Source organism: Chiloscyllium plagiosum, chromosome 16, assembly GCF_004010195.1.
Source record: "Chiloscyllium plagiosum isolate BGI_BamShark_2017 chromosome 16, ASM401019v2, whole genome shotgun sequence".
Classification (NCBI taxonomy): Eukaryota; Metazoa; Chordata; class Chondrichthyes; order Orectolobiformes; family Hemiscylliidae; genus Chiloscyllium; species Chiloscyllium plagiosum.
Genome location: NC_057725.1, coordinates 48267814 through 48287686, shown reverse-complemented (window position 1 = coordinate 48287686; position 19873 = coordinate 48267814). Strand labels below are relative to the sequence as shown.

Genomic DNA, 19873 nt, shown 5'->3' with positions numbered 1-19873 from the left:
TCCATTCCTCAGCTTCTCCACAGTACTTTCCAAGTTGTTATTCCTCTAGCCTCAAATGCTAATTCTTTGATGATTCAAATTATACACTCTGTCTTTTCATCTTTAGCAAATACTTTTCAAAGTAAATTTTGTTTTCTGCAGAAAATATTGATTTCTACTGACTGCATTCTTTGATGATTAAACCTTTAGACTTCTGCAGAAAGCAATATAAAAATATTTTTCTTAGTGGGAATAGCAACACATGACATGTAGATTGGAGGGAATTCACCAGCTGAAGGCAAAGCAAATGAAGGAGTTTACTTAGTGGAATTTAGAAAAAAAAAATTCAGTGGCTGAGTTCGTAAAGCCAATATTTTCTGATTAAGGAGGTCAGAATAAAAGTTATATTTGTTCCGGGTGTCAAGGGTTTGGAGGGATATGGGCCGGGTGCCGGCAGGTGGGACTAGATTGGGTTGGGATATCTGGTTGGCATGGACGGGTTGGACTGAAGGGTCTGTTCCATGCTATACATCTCTATGACTCTAAGAAGATACTCAAAGCTTTAAGATTAGGAACATGTTTCTGCGTTAATCATTGATCAGTGCCTGGACTATTGTTGTAACTGTTTGGTGAGTCAAAGGCTCAACTGTGATGTTTTTATAGTCAAATACTTTATTGACATGTACTGTTTCGGCACACTGCATGGATTAATAGAAGGTAGAAAAAGGTGACTACAGCTAATGGAACTATATACATTGCATTGCTCCATACTTATTATCAGGTCTCTGCTAATTCTCAATTTAATTAAACAAAACCGCTTGTCCCAATGGCCTAGTGGGTAAAGATACCACCAGACGTAACATGAAATGTAGATAGCTGAAGATCTAAGTTTCAAATTCTTGTTGACGATATCAGCCAATTTTGCAAATGGAGTGCACAACATTTAGACTCAGCACTCCCAAGGCTGGCAGATTAAAATTATTAATCACGTTCGGATTCCTTATTTGTTAGCTGGTGGTCTCTTGTTTGGAGCATGTGTGTGTTGGCATGTGATAGAATATCCTGCCACTTTGCAGTCAAGTAGTCTGTCAAAACTATTATAAGGTGACGTGAAGAATTATCTTTTACGCAACTGAATGCCGCACACACCTGTTGAATAGCAATTTTTGGTTACCTTCAGTTCATAGGAAAGAAGGAGGAAAATAATCAGTGCCAGAAATGCTTCTTTCTCTGAGCATGTAAGACATCTATTATTTCTATTTATTATTTAGAAGTTTTCTTTCCAGTTCAGTACTATCTTCTTTTGATGTTTTGTTGGAATCTATCATGCATATTTTCTTGAAATTATTTCTTTTTTCCAGATTTTCTTTTTTGTATGTTCAGATTGGTAGATTTCTTTGAATGTTGCCCCTTAAATTTTCACTAATTATTTTCATCATTGATCAAATCTAAATCTCCTACAATTCAATATTACTTATTTTGCTTTATGTAAGCTTCTAATATTACCATAGGATCAGCTCCAAATCTGATCTGCCATGCAATCATATGTTTGATTTTAAGCTGTCCCACTGGTGAGTTGAAATCATGGATCTTTATAAAAATTAAGGACTCAACCTTCCCAAAACCTGCCCTACTTTGATCAGTGTGACACGTTATAGACTTGGTGGAAGCCTTGAGAACTTTGAAGTCCTTGGACTTGACAAGGCCCATAGATGGCTATGGGCGGCACGGTGGCACTGTGGTTAGCACTGCTGCCTCACAGCGCCAGAGACCCGGGTTCAATTCCCGTCTCAGGCGACTCTCTGTGTGGAGTTTGCACATTCTCCCTGTGGGTTTCCTCCGGGTGCTCTGGTTTCCTCCCACAATCCAAAAATGTGCAGGTTAGGTGAATTGGCCATGCTAAATTGGCCGTAGTCTTAGGTGAAGGGGTAAATATAGGGTAATGGGTCTGGGTGGGTTGCGCTTCAGCAGGTGGGTGTGGACTTGTTGGGGCGAAGGGCCTGTTTCTACACTGTAAGGAATCTAAGATCTAAAGATGGCTATTTAAGAGTGTCATCCCATGCCGACTGCTATCCCATCCCTAGTAGGGGTGGATTGCTCCAAGTAAACAGCTGACTGCTCAAAGTTGACAACCTGGTTGCTGTAGCTGCATTGGCTGATGTCAGGGAAAGGGGAAGGTGGGCTACTCTTTGTGCCTTCACTGTTCCTAATGGAGACCTCCCATTCAAATTTGCCCCTTTGTCCTTTCCACCCATCCACAATCATTTCCCCAATCTCAAACCCTGTTTACAGGATTTGCTTAAGTATGCCTCTTGCTGACCAGGATTTGCAGCTCTTCAATCTTTGTTCTCCAAGTGCTCTTAACTTCCTTGCTGAAGGCACAGAGAGATTGTTTCACAAATTTTAAAATCTCTGAACTATTGGTTAAAAACAACAACTTATAACAACTAGTGAGGAGTTTCAGGTATTTTCTGCAGTAGAGTGGCATTCTGACTCCCCTATTGGAGATCAGAAGTTTTCTGACAGTATTGTTTACACCCAGAAACTGTTCAGCTACCCAGGAATGAAGCAAGTAATTATTGACAAGTAGATGACCTTTGCCGTGACAGTTGGTCACAACTCACATAACCATTCAGCTACTTGATGTGAGCGACAATTCACTTTGTGCACAATCCCTGGTTCCAATCCATCTGCAACTAGCCTTCCCCATTAGTTGGACAAAGCAGCTGTGAGAGCACCATTTAGAATGAGTCATACTATCTTGCTTTCAAAAGCGATCCCTTCCACAATCTTTGGTTTTTAAAAAAGTTCTCCTCTCATTTCAGCCCACAATCAAAAATACATTTTTAAATTGGTCTTTATACTAGTTTGTATAATGTCTCCTCATAATAACTCTTGGATTCCAGATATCATTGTATTAAATTTATCCTTAATTCTTTCTGTGGCTATGTTGTCAAAATCTGAAATAGTTATCCAGGTGTGATCTATAACTGGGTCTTTGTACAGCAGTAGCATAACTTTTTCCCTACACCACCGCCATCCCCCGCCCCAAACCAAACACCCTTGCCCAACCAGACACCCCTGTTTTACTACCAACCAACCCTTGTATTTCATCCTTCAAAATTTAAAAGCACTCCATTTAACCTTTTGAATTGTATTTTTGTACCTGCTCGTGACATCTTAATGATCTACCTATATGGACCCCTGATTTTCCCTCTCTCTCTTAATCTTTCCAACTCCTCCCCATTTAGAAGATAACATCTTTTTACATCTAAAATTGATTCTTACATTTGCCTATATTGAAATCCATTTGTCACAGTAATATTAATCTCTTAATATCCACACTGTTTACAGTGTCTCCTTTATTGTGCCATTGACTAACTTGACTTAATAATTCACTCTTTCTTCCACTGTCTAATTTTTTACTCTGATGTGAAGGTTCCCACTGTTGGACTTGAGAGTTGGGGGGGGAAGGTGGGGAGTCAGAATTCACATGACACCAGATTATAGTCCAACAGATTTATTTAAAATCACAAGCTTTCGGAGCATAGCCCCTTTGTCAGGTGAAGTGAGTAAATTTTACTAAATAGAATTAATGGTTGAGACTCCAACACAGATCCCTGTGGGATGCCACTTGTCACAAACATTATCTCTGCTCTGTTTTATGCGACTTGCCCAACCTCTTGGCCAGATCAATAATTTGCACTCGAGGCCATAGATTCCACTTGTTTCAGTGGATCCTAGTTTCTGAACCGAGCAAATCTGTTGCAATTTCCGTATTGAATCCTATGTATTTATTTTGTTTTTACTGCCTTCAATCTGTACATTCTCTCTAACCTGTTAGGAGGAATGGATTGCGACTTTGATATATCTGTGTTTAGCTGTGATGTCTAATTTGTTTTTTCATTTGTCTTTCATAAACCAAATAATTAAAATCACAATCACAGTTTGGCCTTTAACATGAATAAAGTACAGAATTGTTAAAGAACTGTTTACTTCTAATGCACCTCAGATACTGAAGAGGGCACTTCATTCTGAATGCAACATCTACAGCAATACAATTAAATGCCATCCTAATGAAATAGTCATCTTAACTTAATATTCTGTATGATAGACAATAACTTAGGTTATGTTTAACATCAGTGCAATTCAGTTTTAACTTAGAGGTTGAGATACAAAACATTGCTGGCTTGCTTGCACTTTAGATCAAGAAATTGGATAATGCACATTTCAAGACATACAAGCACGAGTATGTTGTTACATGTATCAGTCGCAATAAACTGTCCATTATCTAATCTTGTTTAATGGCTATGTCATCTGTTTTAAAAAAAAGCTCAGAATTTGTAACCATGAAGTTAATTTTCTTTCACACACTTTCATTCCCAGCAATATTGTTACTACTGCTGATAGTACTTGACGAAGTTAATACATAAATTATTAACAGCAATATGGTGAAAATAAATCTTTTTTTATGTCAGTGGTGTCTGTTTATCATTCTTGTTAATATAAAATCTCTGTTGTCTCAATGTCATCAAAGTGATGTATTCAACACCTGTACACTTTGCACAAACATGTTTGTTCTGGAACTGTCAGCTGATCTAGTGCATCTGGCCAATGTATTCTCCAGATATGAGAACTGACCCCTTTGCTGCTGACTTCCTTGAAATTAGGTACTCTCCTGTTCCAATCAAACTACTTCCTGCTGACAAGAAGTTGCATGATTTCTTTTGTTCACAGGATATGAGCATTGTGGGAAATACCTGCATTTATTGTCCATTCCTAACTGCTTTTGAGAAGATAGTTGTGAGTTGCCTGCTTTGAGCAATTGCTGTATTTGTGGTGAAATTGCTTCAACGGTGCTATTTCAAAGAGAGTTTCAGGAATTTGACCCAGTAACAAAGAAGGAATTATGATAAACATTTCTAAATCAAAGCAGTGCATAAAATGGATGAAGAATTTCCATCCATCTGCCATCTTTATTCTTTGATATAGTAGTGGTGGTGAGTTGGTGTTGAGTCTTTTTGTTGGCAGAAAATGAAATTTTTGTGTAAATAAACATTTTTTGATTGCCAAGATGTGGTGAGTGATATCCTGCAGAATACTCAACTTTTAACAATTACATCAATGACTCAGTTGAGGGGAGTGAAGATATGGCCACTAAATTTGCAGATGACACAAAGTTTTGAAAATATATTGTGCAGATGACATGAGTTGCAGATTGACAAAGATAGATTGAGCAAAGATCTGGCATTTGATGGGGGAAACTGTGAAGTAGTTTAGTTTGGCAGGAAGAACAACAAAGCAGAGTGTTATTCAAGTGGAGAATGACGCAGAATTCCAAGGTGCAAAGGGATCTAGGCATTCTATTGCATAGGTCACAAAAATACTGAAGTACAGAAAATAATAATGAAGCCTTTTTTTTCGGTGAGAAGAATTAGCATAAATATAGGAATGTTTTGCTTCACTTATTCAGGGCATTGGTGAGATCACCTCTCAAATACTGTGTAATAATGATCAAGCTTGGCTATGTTATATGTATCCCATCTTCTAAAGTTAACACTTTTAATTTCTAAAACTAGAAGTTATACTCTAAAGCACATGAACCATGATGTACGTATTCACAACAGCAGTCAGCAAAACTTTGGATGATAAAATGTAGTTGGTTGTAAATCAAGTCCTTGAATTCAGGGGAATTTGAGTCATGAGGTTTTCTTTAGCATAGGTATGTCTCCATATAGACGTCAAAATTCCTTGTTAATTTCAATGAGTTGGATTATACAGCACCTTCTATGCAATAACATATCTCAAAGTACTTCACTGGAGTGTTATGCATAATTTGACATTAGGCTGCATTAAGCAATATTAGGGAAGATAACCAAAAGGTTGATCAAAGAAGGAGGGAAGTTAGGAGGAGAGATTTAGGTGGGGAATTCTGGGTCTTGGATACCTGCATAACGAAAAAAAGTTAGATCACTCGTGATCCTCAAGCTCATTCAGAGAGCTATTGGCAAGACATGAAAAATAGGTTACCAATCTGAATGTTAATGAATTTGAAGACCTAATCTAATGAGGCAATCCATTGCCATCTGCCATGAAGGAATTCAATTCCAATTTTATTTTATTTTCTTTTTAAAGAACAGCAAATGTTATAAAGCATATCTTTAAGTTTATTTTTGTTTGTACAGTTAATCATTTAATAAAATCAAAGCATGACAAGACATCTTAGATATGTGCATGTACAGAACTATGTGGGAACTTCTGGACTCTGGGTAATCACATGCAGGACTGTCAACTGGAGCAGCTTGAACTCCAGGTATTAGATTAGATTACTTAGATTAGATTACTGACAGTGTGGAAACAGGCCCTTCGGCCCAACAAGTCCACACCGCCCCGCTGAAGCGCAACCCACCCATACCCCTACATCTACCCCTCTACCCCTTAACTAACACTACGGGCAATTTAGCATGGCCAATTCACCTGACCTGCACATCTTTGGACTGTGGGAGGAAACCGGAGCATCCGGAGGAAACTCACGCAGACACTGGGAGAATGTGCAAACTCCACACAGTCAGTCGCCTGAGGCTGGAATTGAACCCAGGTCTCTGGCGCTGTGAGGCAGCAGTGCTAACCACTGTGCCTCCGTGCCGCCCCCAGAGCTTGCATGGTAGCTGGTCTCACTGTGATGCACTTGTGAAGTTGAGAGCTACTTGAATAAGTATAATTCAAGATTTTACCAGCAGACAGGGAATGCATGACCACCAAGCAGTAAATAGAGGCAAACAGAGCAAGTGTGTTTCTCCCAGACCAAGTTCACCAGCAATAGAATAAGCTCAGTTATACACTAGGGAAGGAGGACGTTTGCAAACGCAATAGAGATGGAGGATTAAGTAGCTAGAGAAACAAATAGGCTGTAAATGTGAACCCAGGATGGTCTATTGCTGCTTTGATAAGAGGGCCAAAGATGACATTGGCTGCAGAGCAACCTCCAGAGGGAAGTATGAAGAGCATGTAGTCATTGTCCATATCAGTACCAATGACAGAAGCTCAAGATCCTGCATGCAAACTTTAGGAAGTGAGGAAAGAAGCTGATTTCTCATAATGGCGTGTGTGAGTGACAACAGAAAGAGGAAAATAAAACAGTTAGAGCTGAAAAGATAGTGGAGCAGGGAAGGCTTTATGTTCATAGATGTAATGACACCTAAGCTCTTATCCCTTGCATATTTATAGTATATAGACAATACATTTGCTATATTTAAATCTACAGCTGCATGTAAGAATTTCTTTACATATCTGAATGTGCTGCATTCTCTGCCCAAATATCTTCACTTTTTTCCACGTCCTGGTGAGGAATTAGCCACAGTGTTCTTTATTACTGTCTAACACAAACCTACCTTCATTGGTTGGTAGTCAAATTATTGTTCCTATAGTTTGGCCTTATTGGTAATCTCATAACTGGGGCCTGAACCATTTGTTCACCCTATAAACATGATGCTAAAGTTGGGTACATCAAAACCACCTTGTGGGATCATAGCTACCTTGATATATTATTTATAGCTGTATACTGACCAGATTCATGAAAAGCCCAAGGTGGTCATTCCTGGTCCTTAAAAATACCTAGTTTTCCTTTGATTAACCGGCAGGGTATCTCAAACGTTTGAGCAACAAAAGAAGCTAGCTGGTGGCTAATGTTACTATTCAGTTACAAAATGAATGTTGCTGCCATCAAGCCAAAAATGCATTCTGTCTGTCACACAAGGAGGATTGTAGTATATGAATTTTAATGCTGGTGTTACACCATCCCAAAGGCTAGTTGATCATGTCAAACGGCATATTGTTTTTGGTTGTTTGAGAGCAGTGTAGTGACTTTCGTGTGCTGCAACCTCTGTGTTAATACAGCATCCAGTTCTTTGCAGACAAAGATCACATACACTGCTGCTCCTATTCTCACTCAACAAAATAAGTGACAGCCATTCATTGGTCAGAGCATTCCCCCGAGAAATCAAAGAAAACCTGCCTATTTCAAATTTTAAAACAAAGTCTGGCAGTTAATTGTCAATTATATCAGTTGATGTGTTCACTGGTTCAATGCTTCTACCAATCAGAGTCCATTTTCCAATCAGAGTCCATTTTCCAACCAATCAGTACTCTTCTCTCGTGCAGTATAAATATTGGTTTTGTCTTACATTTCCATATTTGAGAATTGTCCCCATGAGTCCAAGATGAAAACCTTCAATAAAATGTTTTTTTTTTCCAGCCATACAAGAGTAGCAAATAAAAAGTACAGCTGTATATCAAAGTAAGAGGAAATGCATTAAGATTAGTTAAATGCAAATAAGCAAATAACAAATTGGTGAAGCACCAATAATAGAAACTGGCTCAAAAAAAGGCAGAAATGAATATGAAATATTTCTGGATACAACGTATTCAGGAAAGAAATGATGGGTCCAAATATGATTAAGGAGAATGTTATCTTGCTGGAGAGAGACTGGGCAGAATCTTTTTGGTTACAGCCAAGCAGCAATAGAGGTATTATTACACACTGAATATATTATATAGAATATCAGCTTATGAAAAAATAGAGGAACAAATATGCAAAGAAATTATAGAAGAGTTCTACTCATCTTTTACGATAATTATAGTATAAGGGAAAAAGAGGGGCAGAGTTTCTGAAGAATTTTCAGGAGAATTTTCTGAAATCCTTCAACTGCACAGATAATTAGTAAGACCACACCTGGAGTATTCCATTCAAGTTTTGTTCCTTTCTTGAGGAGTGATATAGTTGCAATGGAGGTAGATCAGAGGAGGTTCACAAAATTGGTTTCAAAGGTGAGGGGTTTGTCTAATGAAGAGTTTGGACAATTTAGGCGTACACACTCTGGAGTTTAGAGGAATAAGAAGAGACCTAATAGAGGTAAATAAGAAACTAAAGGGGATTGACAAAATAGACAGAAAGGATGTTTCCTCTTAGTGTAATCTAGAATGAGAGCTCATAATATGATGATAAAGAGTAGCAGATTTAAAATAGATGAGAAATTATTTCTGTCAAAGGGTTGTGAATCTTGGTTGATGCTGTGACACTGATTAATTTAAGAAAGAAAAAGAGTTTTAATTAGTCATGGGTTAAAGTGTTATGGAGGACAGACACAGAATCAGCAATGATTGCTTTAAACTGCAGAGCAGGTTTGAGCAACTGAATTGTCTACTCTTGCTCCTAATTCTTATGTTTTTCTGATCTTGTACATAGGAAATAGAATGTAAAAGAAAGGTTGACACTGCTTTGGGGCCAGAAAGGGAGTTTAAGCATGGTGACAGAGGACATTGCTAAGGTATAAATGAGTTTTTTGCATCTGTCTTACAAGGAATAAGATGCTGCCAAAGTCATAGCAAAAGAGCAATGTTTCCAAGGGTGCTTAGCAAATAATGATGGAATTTGCAAATACATTCATCATTTTTTCCAATCTTCTTATCTTTTTTAGATAGTGATGTCACCAGAAGAGTAGAGAATTGCATCTGTTACATTCTTATTCAATACAGAATGTAAGGATAAGTCAGTAACCACAGGCCAATTGATGTAACGTCAGTAGTGGGAAAACCTTTAGAAATGATAATCTGGGACAAAATTAACAGTCATTTGGACAAATATGGATTAATAAGGAAAGGCCAGGAGACATTTGTTAAAGGTAAATTGTGTTTAACTGAGTTGAGTTTTTTGATGAGATAACAGAAAGTTGATGAAATTAATTCAGTTTATATGACACACGTGTAGCTGGATTTCAGAAGATGTAAAGTGTCTTCCTCAATACCGGGGTAAGTAGAATTAAGGTGATTAGTAAAAGGAATAGAGGACTCATGACAATAATTTTTTTTTATCACCCAGAGACTGGGTACTTTGGAATTGACTGCGCAGTTTGATGGTTGAAGTGGAAGCCCTCAACTCATCTAAAAGGAAGCTGGATCTGCCCCTGAAACTCTGCATTGGAGTAGGTGCCTAGATTTTCATCAACAAGGATATGATGGGTTCCATGGCCTTTTTCTGTGCTGTACCTTTTCTGTTTTTCTCTGCCTCTAACCAAATGTAGAGTGAATTGACTCCCCTCTTTTTAAATTGGCTGCAATGAAGATTTTTAATTATTTTCATCACTACGTATTAAGCAATCTCTCAAACAATCAAATACTGAAACAATGATTTAAACTTTATTGCATGTAGCAACCAAAATAAGACCTCTCAAGGAAGCAAGTTAAGCCTCACAACTCAACTTGGCTATAACCAGATCAATGGTAGAATTTAGCTACGATACCAACCACCAGTATCTGTCTCCAGAAGTGTCCGGAATTCAATCCTTGTGCATTGTTTTTCTTCGAAGCTTTGCTGAAGGAGAGGTGTTGGATTTTATACAGTTTCTTCAGCCTTCAGATCTATGTGATATTATTGATGAATCTTTTAGATTTTTTTCATCCAAAATCTTGATTATTCCTCTGGAATCCTTCAGTCTGCAGCTTGTTCCCTTGTTAGAAGTAACTCCTCTGATTCACATTACATTCAGTGTTAATTCAGTGTTTGAAGACACAGCTTTTCTCTATTTAAATCCTTAATTCTCCTGCAAGAAAATCAGTTGTCCTTGTGGCATAAAACAGTGAGTTACCATATAGATGTCAAAATAGTTTTGTTCACGTTGCTTCGACGACTCCTGCTCCCAGACGTGGATAATTGCTTTCAATCCTTGTATAAGTTTGTCTTCGTCCCTTAATAGTTAATTCCAGACAGAGTTATTGCCAATTCTTTCATGTGTAGCAGTTTAACTTTGTTGATTCTTCCAATCCATGAACAGTTCTTAAAGTACTGAAGTTGACAATATCGCACACTGTTCTCTGGTTCAAACCTAAGGAGCCAGTTGCAATGTTTTCTTCAGGGAAAGAAAGATACTTCATTCGAGTCATAGAGTCAAAGAGATGTACAGTGCGGAAACAGAACCTTTGGTCCAATTCATCCATGCTGACCAGATATCCCAACCTAATTTAGTCCCACTTGTCAGCACCCGGCCCATATCCTTCCAAACTCTTCCTATTCATATACCCATCCAGATGCCTTTTAAATGCTGCAAATGTGCTGGCCTCCACCACTTCCTCTGGCAGCTCATTCCATACACCCTTTGTGTGGAAAAAGTTGCCCCTTAGGTACCTTTTATATCTTTCCCCTCTCACCCTAAACCTATACCCTCTAGTTCTGCATGCCCCAGGGAAACGACTTTATCTATTTATCCTATCCATGCCCCTCATGATTTTATAAACCTCTATAAGGTCACCCTTAGCCTCCAAAGCTCCAGGGAAAACAGCCCTAGTTTATTCAACTCTCCCTATACCTCAAATCCTCCAACCCCAGCAATATCATTGTAAATCTTTTCTGAACCCTTTCAAGTTTCACAACATCCTTCCGATAGAAAGGAGACCAGAATTGCATGCAATATTCCAACAGTGGCCTAACCAATGTACTGTGAAGCTGCAACATGACCTCCCAACCCCTATATTCAATCCTCTGACCAATAAAGGAAAGCATACCAGATGACTTCTTCATTATCCTACCTACATGCGACTCTACTTTCAAGGAGCTATGAACCGTGGCTTTTTAATTGGTAACTTGTAAAAATATATCTTGGTGTTCTTGGTAAATGGATGTTTCTCTGATTTTCAAGGGTATTGTCTTGTGAGAGGCTGAGAGACAGGCAAAGTGAAAAAAAACATCCTTGCAGTTTCACTGTTATTAATCCATCATTCTTTCTTCACTTTGCCTGAAAGATTTTATTTGCTCGCTTTGTGCATTCCTAGGTCTGGCTTCATTGTTGTGTTTCCAAGCTTGGTGATCTTCAAGTGATCTTCATCTGCGTATGGACAAAATGTTACGCATTGGTCGGTATTAAGACCCTGTTCTTAATTAATGACCTAGACACATGTTCAGGTTATACAAAATATTTCAGAAGGTGCATAACCACAAAGTATGAGAGAACTGTGAGGACGATAGAGTGGGATTTCAAGAGGATTTGGCCAGTCTGGTAGAATGGGCTGATGCATGCAGGTGAAGTTAATGTAAAAAAGTGTGAATGCATTTTGATAGAACAAAGAGGAGCAGTTTAAGATGAAAGGTTCAGTTCTAAAGTGGGAGCAGGAGCAGAGAGACCTTGGGGCATACGTATCTGACCAGCTTGAGAAAATGGGATCCTGGACCTTTTAAGTAGTTATCATGAACATCGATTAAACACCAGATAAGCCTGAACTGGTGTGTTGTGTCTAATTCTGAGTACTGTAATTTAGGAAGGATATATTGGCATCAAAGATTACAAGAATGATTTCTGAGATGAGGATCTTTAGATTGATTGTAGAAGCTGGAGCTGTTTTCCTTAGAGAAGAGGAGGTTGAGAGCAGAATTGGTAGAGGTATTCAAAATTATGAAGGGCCTGGAGACAATAAACAGCGAGAAACTGTTCATTTTGGCAGAAAAGTAGAGAATCATCATAAACTATTTTAAAGAAACTGGCTATAGAACTAAAAGTTACATGAGGAATAACATTTTGGTGTAGTGAGCAGTTAAGAACTGGAATGCACCTTCTTGAGAGAGACAGTTTCAATTTTAGCTATTTAAAACAAATTAAATGTTTATCAGAAAAAAGAAAAGTTGCAAGTCTATAATGAAAATCTAGGAAGTGATGCACTTGGAGTTGCTCTAGCAGAGAACTGGAAAGTATTATGAACCACCAGGAAGATAGGGATTCCAAGAGGATGTAGACAGTCTGATTGAATGTGCAAGTACATTTAATGTCAGAAATATATTACGTTAACGTTCAAAACTATGGATACAGGCAGAATGACTTCCTTTGTGCTTATAGCGTATTCTATGATTTGAAGTAGCTGAAACTCTATTAACTTGCTAGCCCAGAAACAATTATCATTATCATTTTAGTTTTTCTACTAATATTCATTCATACATTCATGTCATGGCAACAAGTGTCCAAAGCAGATTGATTCTCTTGTGCGATGAAGCTCATATTGTTATTCATGTAAGGCATGTGTTTAATAGATTGCTCTAATTAAAATAGACAAGTGCTTGGAGAAAATATGGGATGTCAAAATTGTATTTTTGCCATTAAATTTGGGAAGTAAAATAATGCTCTTCAAAAATGTCTAAACCTGAAGAAAAGTATTACTGTTGAAACATTAACAGTTATTACAGTCAAGCTGTAAAGTACAAACTAATATTCAATCCTCTGAAGTTCTTACGTTAGTCATCACTGATGGGACTAAAAATGTGCATCATTATATTTAAGTATTTCTTATCTATCCCCACTCTGGTGCTGTCAGGGCAACGGTCCTCCCACTCCCACAACCCGCCATCTAGCCCCACCACCCACCATGCTTTGCTGTCCCCTCTCCAACACTCAGTCCCTTGCTCCAGCTTTGCTTCCACTGCTTGTGGATTTACCTTGTCTGCTTAGCCAGGCACTATTCTTTGGTTCTTTGCTTTTCAATTTGACTGTGATCTTATGCTTAAAGTCTTAATGATTTCCTGCTCAGTTACTTAACGAAAAAAGTTCTTGTAATTGTGAATTACCAATCAGATTCTGGTGCACTGGTTGAAGGAGATATGTTTTTTTTTCTGCATTTTGAACTTTGTTTCCAGGACCTATCCGTGGTCGGGTTCAAGCTGTTGTCAGAAGCATAGAATTCAAATGCCTTAAAATAATGTTGTCACTTGGACAGTATTAATCTAAAAGCATTGTAAGCTTTCTGAAATTTTTGTTTGCCTCCTAAATGTAACTTCAATGTATCTTCAATGTACCTTACTGAGTTAAATATAATTCAACAGACGTTTAGTTAAACAATATTTGCCGTAGTAAGCACTTGAATGCCAAATTAATTTTTACATGTTTTGATTCAGTATGTGTTGTATAACAATATTTATTGTCTTTTCAGGAGTAACTCAAAATCTGAACTGAGTTTTGAAGATCTTTATCAGACAAAACAGAAGCCGTGCCAAAAGGACTCTGTGGAGTTGCTTCTAATGAACACAAAGGAGAGGCTGGTGACTGAAATAGAGGAGCGCAGGGCTCCTCTTGCCACCATGGAAAGTCTGTCTGACAATGAGTCTATCTATAGTTTTGATTCCCGCCGCTCCTCTGGATTTCGCAGCATAAGAGGTTCTCCGAGCCTGCATGTGGTCATGGAGAAAGATGAATCACATTGTTTCTACATTGATCCAGCAATTCCAGAGGAGAATCCTTCCCTAAGCTCCCGGACTGAATTACTGGCTGCAGACAGTTTATCTAAGCATTCTCAGGAGGTGCAAACACTTGAACCACTACATAACAGCTGTTATTCTCTGCCTAGTCCCCTGCAAGTGGATCTTGGTGAGCAGGAGAACAAACAGGCTGCAGAGATGGAAACGGATAGTTTTTCAGATAAGTTACCAATAGAAGAAGACAGTAAAGAATGGACAGAGAGTCTGCGAGATGTGCCAAGTCCACAAGTGCTTGAATTTGCTGAGTTTATAGACAGCCTTTTCAATCTGGATGGAAAAAGCAGCTCCTTCCAAGATATTTATCATTTGGTACTTGATGATAGTTTAGAAGAATATAATGAAATTCCCAAGTCAGTAAGTGAGCATGAGATCCTGATGCGAGCACAGTTTGAACCCAACTTAGTGCCAAAACCACCCCGTTTGTTTGTCGGTTCAGCAGATGCTGGGACCTCATCTGGGATTTCTGTATCTCCATCCTTTCCATTCAGTTCATCGGGTGAACTGATGGACATTACTCCAACCTGCATTAGCAGCCCGGAATGCCTGACTATGGATACAAAGTTGAGAACTTCAACTCCAGCAGATCATCAACCCAATTCTAACAAATCTGCAGAAGTTATCATCTCAGCTCTTTAGAATCTCTGTAAAGTACGTAACAAAGCATATTAGCATGCTGACTTTGAAGTGACTTTTGCTTTAAAAAGCAGAACTGTGAAACTCAAAAGATGGGTGCAAACCACTTGAGCCCATAATGGCATAATAATAGAACAAGCCCACAATAAGACCTGATGGAAGAGGAAGTCATGATCCTCCTAGCAACAATTGCATTAAAGCCTGGATCAATACAGGAAATGCAATTAATGTTATTGAAATCAGGCAGACTTGTGTTAATCTCTTGATTTATATGTGGGTTTTGAACAAGATGACTAGCAATTGGTTAACGATTGATAAGAGGGGACAGTATTACATTCCCTAAAGAGTATTGTTATATTTTTGAGATTGTTGGGATTTTTATTTGTAATGTAGTTTCAAAGCATCCAGATTTGAATATAGGTTTCACCCATTGCATAGTTTGCAACATCAACTTGACCATTTATTGATATGTAGCATTAGTACAGATCTCATCAATAGTAGGCATCAAGGGATTACAGCAAAGGATCACTCAAAGACATTTCAACTCTATCTTCACCATCGTGTTTCCAGTTTTGTTGGTGATAAATAGAAAACTAAATGCCATAAGTCTGAAATATAAACAGAAATGAAAACTGGTCAGTCAAAATTTGAAAGAGAAAAGTCAAGTTCATTTTGCAGCTGACACAGTCTCGGAGATTGGCATTCTAGCAAATTAATGTGGCAGACCCCTCTGCACATTTCCCAAGATGGTCCTGCACTCCAGTAATTGTGGTGAAAGCATTTTCCTGAAGTAGTGGCAACCTGCCAGAAAGTGGAACAAGAGGCAGTTTACAAGTCTTTTGAGAACTCATTGATGTTTGAGATTTTGAAGATGAGACATGGGAAACAGCATTGCCATGGAGATGAGGTAGATGCGCAGTGGGAAGCCAGTCAGAGAAACAAGAATCAGCCTTATACTAATTGGTGAACAGAATGGTAAGGTGCTCATGTGTTGGCACACAATGGTCACTACATTGAGCAGAGCTTGCTGAATGTTTCAGGACGAAATGCTGAGGCAATTGTGGGGACGTCAATTAGGAATGCAGTCTGTGGAACTGATGGGAGGTCAGCCTAGGTCTGAGGCTCATTTACTGTGAGGTGGCAACGAGTGTTGATGAGGAGACATTGTGCCAGGAGCACATCGAGTTCTGTTGTGGAACGCAGAAATGATGCTGAATGGCAAGGAGAACGTAAAGATGCTGTCCTGGCCAGAGTTTGCAGGAATCAATTGCCTCAACATGGCAGGGAGCATTTCTGCTGGAAATGCTGCATGTATTGAAACAGATATTCACTAATATGTGCACACTCATGGCAAAAGAATTTATGCCCCATTGGTTAAGTGAGCACATCCTGCCCATAAGCAGTAGTGCTGATTTCATTGCCACTGGATCATTCATATGTGAAGCATTTCACAAGGTGCCATCTATTATGGCAAATGTTGGATGCCCTCTGAGAGGGCATTGGAATCCACTAATGTAGCAAAATTGATGAGGCCACTTTCATGTACAGAAGGCCATGGGCAGGATGTCTTCATTTTCGAGGTGTGGTTGATTGCACCCACATGCCAATCAAGATCTCCGCAATTCAGCGAGTGGCATTTGTAGAAAATATGCAATTTAACTCCTTGAATGTGCAACTTGTATGAAACCATTGCAATCATTTTCTGCAGGTGTGTGTAGGATTTCCTATCAGTTGCCAAGCTGTATTCCTCTTGAGTCAATAAGACCATAGGATACAGGAGCAGAAGTAGGCCATTCAGCTCATTGAGTCTGCTCCGCCATTCTCTGTGATCATTGCAGATCTGAATCCTCAATTCCATTTTCCTGCCTTTTCCCCTGAACCTTTGATTTCTTATGAATTAAAAGCCTACATATATCAGCCTTGAATTTCTTTATCGAGCCAGTCTCAATAGTCGTCTGTGGTAACGAATTCCACAAATTCCCTATTCTTGAGAAGTTCCTCCTTTTCTGCATCTTAAATGTGCAAACCCTTATTCTGAGATTATGCTGCCTGGCCCTAAACTCTCCTACAATGAGAAATAAGCTTTCCACTACTCCCTGGCCAAGAACCTTGGCAGCAGGTGCTCAGGCCACCAGAGAGACTACATGGATGGCTGCTGGAGACCAACAGTTATCATTAAATGAAGGTTCTTGACACCTATGTACAATCTAACAATGGAGGTACAGAGTTGCTACAACCTCTTGCATTTCAGCACAAGGGCTCCATAGAGCAGGCTATTGGACTCCTGATGATGTGGTTCTGGTGCCTAACTGATCAGGGGTGAACAGGGTGTGACCTTTCCTCCTATAAACTCCTTGCATGGTGATAATGAAAGCTGTTGACCTTGTGGATGAAGATGTAGAGGAGTGCCTCATGTCTTCAGCGGAGGAAGAAGATGTGATAGAACATAGTAATCCTGTTCTGCAAGACCTTCTGGACATGCGGCTGAGCTGTCAAACCAGTTACCAGAATGGTGGAAGAGCCCAGACAGACCTATACCAGATATGGTCTTTATGAGGAAGGCTCATTCTGGCTGGTATTCATATCTCTGACAATGAGCGGCCATAAACAAAATGCCTTCTGGGTAGAGTCATCTCCTATAAACCTCTAATAATGTCTGAAAGGCATGCTGCCACCAGCTGAAAACCCTCACCTTTGTGCCACACGTCTACTTCTTGCTCATGCATTAATGCCCTCAAATCAGGGGGTCATGAAATTCATGGTGTTGGCATAAACCATTTCATTAAATTGAGGACCCATCAGTGAACAGAAGAATTAAGAAAAACACCACTTTAAGAGCCACTCCTATCGGGTGCTCTCTCTGTACTCTCAGCAGACTTAATGATGGAGGCAAGCTGATCGTTTTTCTCTGTATGAAGCTAAGCTGTCTGTGGCATCTGTGATCAGTGACTCAACACCGCTCCTGCTGACCTATCTGTAAAGGGTGCCTCCTTCAATATCATTCCTAGCTGCCCCAGATCTTTCAAGATGCATGTGTGCATCTGAGCAAATCAGCATCTTGACTGCATCAGGTTGCCTGGCCTAGCATTGGGGTGGCACAGTAGCTTGCACTGCTGCCTCACAGTGCCAGGGACCTAGGTTCAGTTCTAACATTGGGCAACAGTCTGTGGAGTTCACACATTCTATCTGGGTTTCCTCGAGGTGATCTGATTTCCTCCCACAGTCCAAAGATGCGCAGGTTAGATTGATTGGCCATGCTAAGTTGCCCTTAGTGTCCAGGGATGTGCAGGCTTAGCCATGGGAAATACGTGGTTACAAGGATAGAGTGGTGTGGGTGGGATGTTCTTTGGAAGGTCAGTGTGGACTCGATGGGCCCAATGGCCTGGTCCCACTCCGTAGGGATTCTATGATGTTTGCACCATCAGTGCAAATGATCTATTAATGCTACAGAATGTGACAGTATAGCATATCTGTATTCACTTGGCATGTTGTCACATGTGGCTCTCTGTCAGTTGGTCAGTCTTCCAAAGGAGAAAGTGAGGTCTGCAGATGCTGGAGATCAGAGCTGGAAATGTGTTGCTGGAAAAGCGCAGCAGGTCAGGCAGCATCCAGGGAACAGGAGAATCGACGTTTCGGGCATAAGCCCTGAAGAAGGGCTTATGCCCGAAACGTCGATTCTCCTGTTTCCTGGATGCTGCCTGACCTGCTGCGCTTTTCCAGCAACACATTTCCAGTCTTCCAATGGAGCAATTTGTATTCCATAATGGCTGTAACATTGCAAAATATGTCTCTTGGAATCCTCCATTCTCTGCCCAATGCTGTACACTGCATCAGGGCACACTTTCAGCTTTCTGCTCCAGAAAAGCACATGTTTTATGCGATTCTTGAGGCTCTGCATCTGCATCTAGCTAACCATAAGTGGGTCTGATCTCCATCCTTGAAGGGGGACTGCTCAGATCAGCCTCAGCCTCCATCACCATTTCCTTCTCACATTTGAAGTGCTGGTCCCCATTTGTCACCAATTCTAAACCATTATGCCCCACCAGTCAGGATGCTTCTGGACCAATACTGTGAACGTGTTGTCTCAGGTGCAGTTTTGTCCTCCGAAGATGCTGCAGAGTGCATAGTGATGTTCTGAGGTTGTTCTCCTCAGCTTTCTTCTATTAATAGCTGCTTCTGCAGAGATAGAACTGCCATGATAGCTGATACATTGAGCATGCAATCAAACAACGAGAGTGGAGCCCTATCTTTATCACATTGAAATGGTATGATGCTTTCTCTGTTTACAGAAGACAATGCAAACATAGAGCAAATTACTTCTAATCATGACAGATAAATTACTTGCAAAAGGCACCAGAATAAATGTGATGAATAACTAAGGGAACTGAGCATAGAAACTGAATGCTGAAATGCAGACAGCCATCTCATTCTCACAGATCTAATCAGTCTTTTCCATGGCTGTCAGTATGTGCACCATTGGTCTCCTTTTCCACATACCATGTTCTTTTTTTTTCCTTACAAAGTTAGAGCTAGATGCTTAAGACTGTGGTGCACATGAGATGTCCATTTCTATAATGTTGCTTTCTCCACCATTCTTGTGATATGTGTGTTGTACATAGCTCAGGAGTGAACTAGAGCAGGGATATTCTCCAGTGTTCCTGGTCATGAGGCATTCCCAGACTGTTCTGCTCGTGGGTATGCTAGTTATCAACTGCGGAATTGGAGGCCGCTCACCTGAATCTAACATTGCACTCAGATTGCCAGATCTCAAAATGATGTTGAGATACATCCCACGTTGCACACATTCTACTGGTCATGACATAAGTCAGCTCCATCTATGCCTGTTTGTCTGAATGGCTGTCAATCTTCAGAAACCAAATGCTTCTCCAGGCAATCACCATCTCTAACAGGACCTTCAGGGAAGTATTGACATATCATGGGATCACCCTTCTATGGGTGCATAACATACTGACA

The 19873-nt window shown here is 39.7% G+C and overlaps 1 protein-coding gene across 6 annotated transcripts in view; it reads left to right on the top strand.

Annotated features, from left to right (window-relative positions):
- Positions 1–18177, top strand: part of dagla (diacylglycerol lipase, alpha) — a 388180-nt gene extending 370003 nt beyond the window's left edge. For all 6 annotated transcript variants that reach the window (XM_043706006.1, XM_043706009.1, XM_043706007.1 and 3 more), the window contains one exon: positions 13942–18177. In XM_043706006.1, the coding sequence (XP_043561941.1) occupies positions 13942–14902 (961 nt within the window). In that variant the 3' untranslated portion in view covers positions 14903–18177. The remainder of the gene's footprint in view (positions 1–13941) is intronic.
- The last annotated feature ends 1696 nt before the right edge of the window (positions 18178–19873 follow it).